Genomic DNA, 9439 nt, shown 5'->3' on the forward strand with positions numbered 1-9439 from the left:
TAAATTCTACCTCCAAGATATCTAATTAATATGTGCATAAATTCAAACACAGGTAATCTGAAAAAGATCCAAAATCCAAAATAGTTTGGCTCAAGAGCATTTTGGATAAGGGGGATTCAACCTGTACTGTTCTATAATTGGCACTTGCATGATTTTGAATCCACACCTTATTTTCCCAAACTGCCAACTTGTACAAAATAGAAAGCGTAGAATGGAAGAAGGAACAGAAAAGTCCACAAATGTCAGCTCAAAGTAATCTTGATCTTATATAAAAAATGAAACAATTGTGTTTTTTTTATATCGTGTCAGAAGCGAATTGATAACATGCTGCAAGTCGCTTATGGTGTGGGTGAATTGGCCATTGTCCAGGGGACACCTGGATGTGTTACCAATATTCAAAATGTGCTTGTGTTTAAACAGTATCCTATAAAATGAATGCAGCTTGACACTACTTTAACTGCCATGGCTCAATGCTATGGAGTCCTGGAAGTTGTAGTTAGAACGTCTTTGGCCTTCTCCTCGAAAGAGTGCAGGTGCCTCACTAAACCCATGTTTTTAAAATTGATCAGAAGCAAATTGAGAACATACTGCCAAGTTGCTTTTGGTGTGAGAGAATTGGCTGTCTACAAAGATATTGCCCAAGAGATGCCTGGATGTGTTACCACCCTGTGGGAGGCTTCTCTCATGTCCCCACATGGGAAGCTAGGGCTGACAGATGGTTCAAAGCACCAATCCTCAGGTCAGCAGTTCAGCCGGCGTAAGGGTTTAACCCATTGTGCCACCGCAATGACCCATGGTTCCATACTACTGAATCCTCATCTGCATTGCCATATAATGTAGTTAAATGCATTATAGGGGCAGTGTAGATCGATATAATGCAGTTAGATGCAGTAAAAATGCATTATATGAGTCTACAATGGCCCTTTCAAACTGCCATGGCAAACCATATTAAATTAATGGGTTGTTGTGAGTTTTCCAGGCTGTTTGTTCCAGGCTGTATGTTCCAGAAGCATTCTCTCCTGACATTACACCCACATTTATGGCAGGCATCCTTAGAGGTTGTGAGGACTGTTGGAAACTAGGCAAGTGGGGTTTATATATCTGAGGAAGGTCCCGGGTAGGAGAAAGAACTCTTGTCTGTTCTGAGGCAAGTCTGAATGTTGCAATTGATTTTAGAGTGTTTAATACTGGTAGCCAGAATTGGTTCATTTTCATGGTTTCCTCCATTCTGTTGAAATGGTCCACATGCTTCCCTGTGTCATCTGACATGGTGGTTTTTAAGCGTGGTTAAAAACTCTAAAATCAGGACTGTAAATAAAGAACACCACTCAGAAAACAGGAATTCCAGAAAGGAATCAACCAGGGTCAGCTAAAACCTCCCAACAAAGGATTCCCCTAGGCAGGAAGTAGGCAGGCTTTGAAGCTGAAAGGCTATTCAATGCTAATCAAGGTGATTAATTGGAACATTCACACCTGCCTCCAACAGACAAGAGTTCTTTCTCCCACCCTGGAATTTCAACAGATATATAAACCCCACTTGCCTAGTTTCCAACAGACCTCACAACCTCTGAGGATGCCTGACATAGATGAGGGCAAAACGTCAGGAAAGAATGCTTCTGGGACATGGCCATACAGCCTGGAAATTTCACAGCAACCCATATTAAATTAATTCCACAGCCTGGCAGCAATTTCGCAAAGATCCGGAAGGTGGCGCTGGTGCGCAGTGGAAAGCAGAGGGCGCCCGGCAAATCCCCGTTAATAGAAATCCTATGTCTTGTATAGGATAGGAAACTTTGGAAACTTTTTTTCCCCTCCTGCGTCCCAGAGGGTATGAAAGGATTCCAGCTCGAAAGGGCTTTTGTTGTGGTTTAATATGGCAATTAAACGGGAGATATAGCTCTCTCTCTGAAAGCAAGTCAAGCCCTAATGGAGCCAGGTCGGGAGCATTGACTGGATATTAACAACTATGGCAGGCCTGGGCAAACTTGGGCCCTCCAGGTGTTTTGGACTTCAACTCCCACCATTCCTAACAGCCTACCGGTAGGCTGTTAGGAATGGTGGGAGTTGAAGTCCAAAACACCTGGAGGGCCCAAGTTTGCCCAGGCCTGCCATAGACGAACCCCTTCTCTCTCTTTTTCTCTCTGCTCCTGCCATCGGAGGGGCTTCTCCGGTGGGGCACCTGCTGGACCCCGCCCCGCCTTCTCTCCATTGGCTGGGAAGTGACACGGTGGGCGTGTAGACCAATCCTCCCAGCCCATATATAAACAAGCCGCTCCAAACTCAATCCGCTTCGCTCGCTTGGCCCTGGGAAGAGAAGGGCATCCTCGCCTCGCCTCCCTGGCTTGCCCTCTGCGCCTTCCTCTTCCTCCTCCTCCTCCGGCCAAAATGCCTCGCTCTTTCCTCGTCAAGAAGCATTTCTCGGCCAGCAAGAAGCCCAACTACAGCGAACTGGAAAGCCAGACCGGTAGGCAGCCGAGGGAGCTCGCTTTAGGGGGAGGAAGGAAAGGCATCTACTTTGCAGGCATGGGCAAACTTTGGCCCTCCAGGTGTTTTGGACTTCAACTCCCACCAATCCTAACAGCCGGCAGGCTGTTAGGAATGGTGGGAGTTGAAGTCCAAAACACCTGGAGGGCCCAAGTTTGCCTATGTCTGAATACACTCTGCAACTGATGAGTTCTAGGGTTAGGGTATGTTTGTGCCTGTTTTAATTCTTGCTGAGACCCCTTTTGAAATCTCACCTCTTCCCTCCAAAAGGTAAAAGAATGCAGTTACCTGTCTCAACTGATTCTAGCAGTGCATACTTAGTTGCTGTGAGTTTTCTAGGCTGTATGGCCAGGTTCCAGAAGCATTCACTCCTGACGTTTCACCTGCATCTCTGCTCTCATCTATGTCAGGCATCATCAGAGGTTGTGAGGTCTGTTGGAAACTAGGCAAGTGGGGTTTATATATCTGTGGAAGGTTCAAGGTAGGAGAAAGAACTCTTGCCTGTTGGAAGCAAGAGTGAATGTTGCAATTAGCATTGGAGGCTGTTGTGAATGTTGCAATTAATCACCTTGATTAGCACTGAAAAGCCTTGCAGCTTCAAAGCCTGATTGAGTCCTGCCTAGGGGAATCTCTTGATTGTTTTCTGTCTGGGATGCCTCTGTTTTCAGAGTGTTCTTTATTTGCTGTTCTGATTTTAGAGTTTTAAAAATACTGGTAGCCAGATTTTGTCCTTTTCTGTTGAAATTGTCCACATGGATTTGAATGACCAGAGAAGTCAGCCATAGCAGAGCACTTGATGAACCAACCTGGACACAGCATATTATTTGAGAGCACAGAAATGCTGGACCACTCACACAACCACCTTGTCAGACTACACAGAGAAGCCATTGAAATTCACAATCATTTGGATAATTTCAACAGAAGGGAGGAAACCATGAAAATGAACAAATCTGGCTACCAGTTATTTTTTTAAAAAAACTCTAAAATCAGGTCATTAAATAAAAGACAACACTCAGAAAACAGGGGGATTCCAGACAGGAAACAATCAGGGCCAGATAACCTCCCAACAAAGGATCCCCCCAGGCAGGAATCAACCAGGCCTTGAAGCTGAAAGGCTTTTCAATGCTAATCAAAGTGATTAATTGCAACATTCACACTTGCTTCCAACAGACAAGAGTTGTTCCTCCCACTCTGGACCTTCCACAGGTATATAAACATCACTTGCCTAGTTTCCAACATACCTCACAAACTCTGAGAGTGCTGTCGATGTGGGCAAAATGTCAGGAAAGCATGCTTCTGGAACATGTCCATACAGCCTGGAAAACTCATGGCAACCCATTGATTCTGGCCATGAAAGCCTTCCGACAATACAGTGCATACTTAGATTACAATCCTTCCTTTTCCTTCTCTTGCAGTGATTGTGTCCCCCTTCTTCTATGAGAAGTACCCCCTGTCCGTCCTCCCCCAGCCAGACCTCCTGACCAACAGCCCTCACTACCCTTCGCTTGTCTGGGACACGGGGCTCCTCTCCAACTTCTTCACCTCTGAGCCAGAATACCAGAAGAGCGCAGGCTCCCCTCCGAGCCCCGACTCCAAGCCTCTGGACCTGACCTCCTTGTCCAGCGAAGAGGAGGATGGCAAGACGACCTCTGATCCGCCCAGCCCAGCCTCCTCTTCAGCCACCGAAGCAGAGAAATTCCACTGCGGCCAATGCAGCAAGTCCTACTCGACCTTTGCGGGCCTTTCCAAACACAGACAGTTGCACTGCGACTCCCAGGCCAGGAAATCTTTCAGCTGCAAGTACTGTGAGAAGGAGTACGTGAGCCTAGGAGCCCTGAAGATGCACATCCGAAGCCATACCCTTCCTTGCGTGTGCAAGATCTGCGGCAAAGCTTTCTCCAGGCCTTGGCTCCTGCAAGGCCACATCAGAACCCATACTGGTAAAGTTGCCTCTTCTTCATTTGCTCTAATCTCATGTCTCTCTTTTTCCCTCAGCCCTCTCACTATCATGTCACCTGATTCACGTCAGCATCACATGTAGCTTATCTGAGGAGATAAGGACTAACTAAAGGAGTTCTTTCCCTGGGTTTGGAAATACTACTTTTGCACCACAACTCCCAGCATGATCTGGATCTAGGCATTGGATTTTGGGAGTTGTAGTTTCAAAAGTAATATTCCCAAGTGCTTCTCTTTTTTATCTCAACACCTGGAACTAGCATTATGCTCCATAGGCTTATTGAATGGCTCAGATGCCCATTTGCAAACATGTGCATGAGAGAGGATCTGCAAATGTGTACGAACCCAGGGTTTGGGCACACATTGTGATAATCTCACCCCATTATTCTCCCTCTTGCACCCCAATCCTTACCCTTTGGGTTCTTTCCATGGTGTCCTGAGTTTGTAGAGTCTCAATAGCTCTAGGACTGTAGGAAGGAAAGGGAGGGGAATAACCACATCAACCATGAGGCACACTGATTGTCGGCCCGGCCAACTCAGCAGGCACTCAGTCATGTGAATCAGCCTTGAGTCATTCTGGGCACAAAGGGGTGATTGGAGTTGAAAGGGTTTTGTGCCGGCCTTGCAATCCAACCCGGCAGGCATGTGTAATGTCAACACTGGCCAAGGCACGCTCTCTTTCCCTTTCACTGGTGAAATACTCCCTTTGGGTTTAAAAGGCCAGACACACCCCCCCCCCCTTCATTGTCTCTTTCTTGCCTAGCAAGCAGAACATGAAATGTTAAGTGTTCCTTGGTGGATGGGGAGGTGGTGCGGACGGATGGGAGATGGGTTTTTTCTATTTCTTTGAACACAGTCTCTTCCTTGAATAGGTTTCCAAAACATTCCCACTGCCTAATGCAGACTTTTGAGAAAGTTAAGCTGTTCCTCCCCACAAAAGGAGCCCTTGAGAAGCACCGTTCTAGTCCTTACTGATTTGCATTGTTTGCCTAATGGTACCATGGAGCGTGGAGGCTGTGGGGCGGCAGGGAAAGGCCCTTGGAATGGGGGGAAACGGCTGGGAGGACTCCTCCGGTTCCTCCTCAGCAGGTGCTTTAATGTAGCTATGCTGCTTTTCCCTTCATGCACCTGTTACTGTAATGCCCCGGAGCTAAACACCAGACTCCCCAGCTGCTGGGTGGAAAGCTTTTTCAGCTTTCAATCCAAGGAGTATCACATTTACAATGCATCTCCCTCCAAGCAGCCTTTGTATTTGGGTGGGTGGGTGTGGGCATAGTTTAATTGTTACTTGGTGCCGATTTCACACCTTCTTAAAAGTGGTAAAGGATGGTGCCTGAAGGAAGCCAGAAAGACTTAATTGTGTGTTCCCAATTGAGCATGCCTGCTGGCTGGCTCCAAAAGAATTTCTCTGACAGGAATTCATCCCCTTTAGCCTTTTTTGCTAGAAGGGTGGAGTGAGAAGGGAAGGAAGGACAGGAGAGACACAAGAAAGGATACAGTCATGTAATTTGGTACGCAAATTGAGGCCAGTAAAGCTTCATCTTTTTGCATAGCTGTTGGCTGTTCTTAGAATTGATGCCCTTACTTTGGATGGTTTGGGTTAGAATGGACTACCAGCAGTTCACAAGTCCATGATACAGATACATGCGGCATTGCAGTCCAGTCATAATCATGTTGTTATAAATAAACCTCACTGTGCTCCAGGGGACTTATTCCTCAAATGTATGTGTAATATAGGATTATAACCTTGACTTGCAATCTTATACATGCCTGCAGGATTGAGACTTTTTAGAATCCATGAATACAAACTGGAACACAACTGTGGTGGAGGCTCCTTCTTTGGAGGCTTTTAAGCAAAGGCTGGATGGCCATCTGTCGGGGGTGCTTTGAATGCGATTTCTTGCTTCTTAGCGGGGGATTGGACTAGAAGGCCCATGAGGTCTCTTCCAACTCTACTATTCTATGACTCTATGATTCTAATGCAACAGGAAAAATGTATTGGAAGCAGCAGCATAGCATTAACACCTGTCTGTTGCCCCAACCCCCTATAAGAATTCCCACAGTTATGGACAAAACATTTCAAAGCTTCTTTTTGAAATAACTTTAAATAGTTTCTAAAAGCCACCCCTGATTTTAAGGACAATGTAAAATGTTGTCTTGGAATCCATCTCTGTTTTTGTTGGGAGAGATTTTCACAGCTGGGTGCCACAACAAAGAAAGCCCTGTCTTGTTTATCCACCAGCCCAGCCTTTCTGAGATGGAGGGGCATACAATCTTAAATGAAGAATAGGCTCATATGAGAGGAGAAAATGGAATAAGCGATATGGGGACATATGAATAACTTACTCATGTACTGTCAATTTAAAGATGTGTAAGGGTGCTTAACTTCTGCTAGACTATGTCTTTTGATATTATTTCTAATTAAATGTTTTTAGGATCTCTGTGTTCACTTGATTTGAAGATGCCACTCTATACCTCTATTTATATGGAAATAAGCCCTATCAATTCCAGTGGCATTTATTTCCAAACAGTTGTGTCAGGAGTTGGCATAAACAGCTTAAGTGGCCCTGATTCATTTTACTGTGCCCATGCTATTTATATACAAAGTTTGGAAATATTACTTGTGGAGCTATAGCTCACAGAATTCCACAGCAAACATGACCACTGGGGACTTCTGGGAGATGTTGTCCAAAAAGTCACTTTCTCATTCTTTGCAGATCATGATTATAAGATGCTAGACGACACTTTGTCTTGTCCTATGATTCACAAAGATACAAATGCTTGAGCTTTCCTTAAGAAACCTTTCTACTCTCTCCTTTGTAGGTGAGAAACCGTTTTCCTGCACACACTGCAACAGGGCTTTTGCTGACCGCTCCAACCTCCGCGCCCACCTGCAGACCCATTCGGACGTCAAGAAGTATCAATGCAAAACCTGCTCCCGGACTTTCTCCCGAATGTCCCTTCTCCACAAGCATGAAGAAACAGGCTGCACTGGAACACGCTGAAGGGTTCCTTCCGTCCTTCAAACACCAGAGACTCCTCCATGCAAATACATGTATTTTAACTAGCGTCTGTAGGAAGATAGTTTCCGTTGAGTTGAACTTGCCAGCACAGTGTGTATCGAACTGTTATTTCCAGCTGCTTCAAGCCTTAAAGCACCCTACATACATATACTTAGTTTGTTATTGTTTTTCTCAAGGCAGCCTTAAAGACTGATTTCCTTCCCTCCTACCCTGTCCCTTTTTCCTGGCAGTGGCAGGGTGTTTCTTGATTCAGGACCACATTGTTTGCACCACAAATGGCTGTGGTTTCACAAAATGCCAAATGTGCTGATGTTTTCCACTGAACCTCTTTCTGAACTCTCTGACCAAGGTGCATGTGTAGCATTCCATCTCCTAAGAGCCCAGAGGAGCATGAAAGGGATGGTTAGACTACCTCTTTTTGCTCACATTTAATCTTTGGAGATATACTGCCACTGACCATGGAGGTTCTGCTGGGATTTGGTTTCTCTCTTTCTCTATATGTCTTAATAGCCATTGAGTCTTATCCTCTGTGAATTTCCCCCATATCTTTTTGAAAGCCATCTTATGCTAGAAGGCCATCATTATGTTGTTTTTTTAAAGTTTTAATCATGTGTAGGAATGTTCAGAAGGTGCTCCATATCTCTCAGGATTAAGCCTTGCTGGCCTGAAGGATAGCAGTATTTGTTTTCTTTTGAGGGTGTATGTGTGGCAGTGGGGAGGGTTTGGGAACAATAAATTTAGAATTGACCCTGAACTGAAATGCCTCGAAATAAAAGAGAAGAAAGCAAAGCCTCCGCACCCGCCTGCTGCCACAGCCTGCCTCCGTCTCTCGCTCCTATCATTGTTATTATGCACCACCCGCCCCAGAAGGTGTAACTATGCAGTAATATAGTGTTGCATTCGCTTTGAGGCAGCTGCTTCTCCCACCAGCACAATGCTAATTTGCAATGCCTCAAAAGATTAACAATGTCTCGCTGGGAAGGCATTGGGTAGCCATTTCAAACCAAGACTCCTGTTTACAGAGCAGCTATGCACTCAAGCACCTGTTAATATGACTTCTTTGAACAACTGCTTTTTTTCCTCTCAAAAGAACTGTGACTAATAGCAGGCACTTGTCGGGCGATACAATAGCTGGCCTGTGCAAAGAGGGCTGCCCATTGACAGGTGTGTGCCAAAATGGCTCTTTATGGGCATATTGACAGGTGCCGCCTGAATGCATCTTTTTCTTTTGTACATTGTTTGTTTCCACACCGTAAAACAAAAAAAAGAAAGAAAAAGGGTATGTTTACATTTCAAAGGTACACTGGTATTTATATATTTTTGTGCCACAATTTTATACTGATTAAAAACTTTTATATAAATATATTAAAAAGTTATATGCAATTTATTGATATTCAATAAAATGTTTAATTTATAATCTGGTCTTGTGCTTTTCATCAGCTTGCTGGCAATGTGTACGTTTTCAGGGAAATGCAATGATTTCAGGCCAGCACATGTGAGTTGTGATCAAACGGTGACAATGACATTTGTTGGTATTATGACCCCCGTAATCTCAAGACACTAGTCAGATTTGAAGCATATCCGATTGCAGAAGGATGCTATATATGTTATTGAGGCTCCTTCCACACAGCTGAATAAAATCCCACATTTTCTGCTTTGAGTTGGAATATATGGCAGTGTGGACTCAGATAACCCTGTTCAAAGATATTGTGGGATTTTCTGCCTTGCTAGTCTGGGTTATAGGACTATATGGAAGGGCCCTGAGTCTATTTGCAACACAAATGTGTACAATTAATGTCAAGAAGCTAGACAAGGAAAAAGGCTATGTAGACTAGAAGCAAAGGGCTCCAGATTCAAGAAGGCCACTTTAAAAGTTAATATCTGTCTTGTTCTATGGCTTTCAATACAACATGCAGCCTTATTTGTGTATATTGTATTCAGAAATAAGTCCAGCTGAGTTTAGTGGGACTTACTCT

At 44.6% G+C, this 9439-nt stretch overlaps 1 protein-coding gene across 1 annotated transcript; it reads left to right on the forward strand.

Annotated features, from left to right (window-relative positions):
- Window positions 1–2277: 2277 nt before the first annotated feature.
- Window positions 2278–8880, forward strand: snai1 (snail family transcriptional repressor 1). The gene is made up of 3 exons (XM_003220653.4): window positions 2278–2464; window positions 3900–4424; window positions 7264–8880. Exons 1-3 carry the CDS (start codon window positions 2386–2388, stop codon window positions 7443–7445), a joined length of 786 nt encoding a protein of 261 aa, XP_003220701.1. The 5' UTR covers window positions 2278–2385; the 3' UTR covers window positions 7446–8880.
- The last annotated feature ends 559 nt before the right edge of the window (window positions 8881–9439 follow it).

Source organism: Anolis carolinensis, chromosome 4, assembly GCF_035594765.1.
Source record: "Anolis carolinensis isolate JA03-04 chromosome 4, rAnoCar3.1.pri, whole genome shotgun sequence".
Taxonomy (NCBI): Eukaryota; Metazoa; Chordata; class Lepidosauria; order Squamata; family Dactyloidae; genus Anolis; species Anolis carolinensis.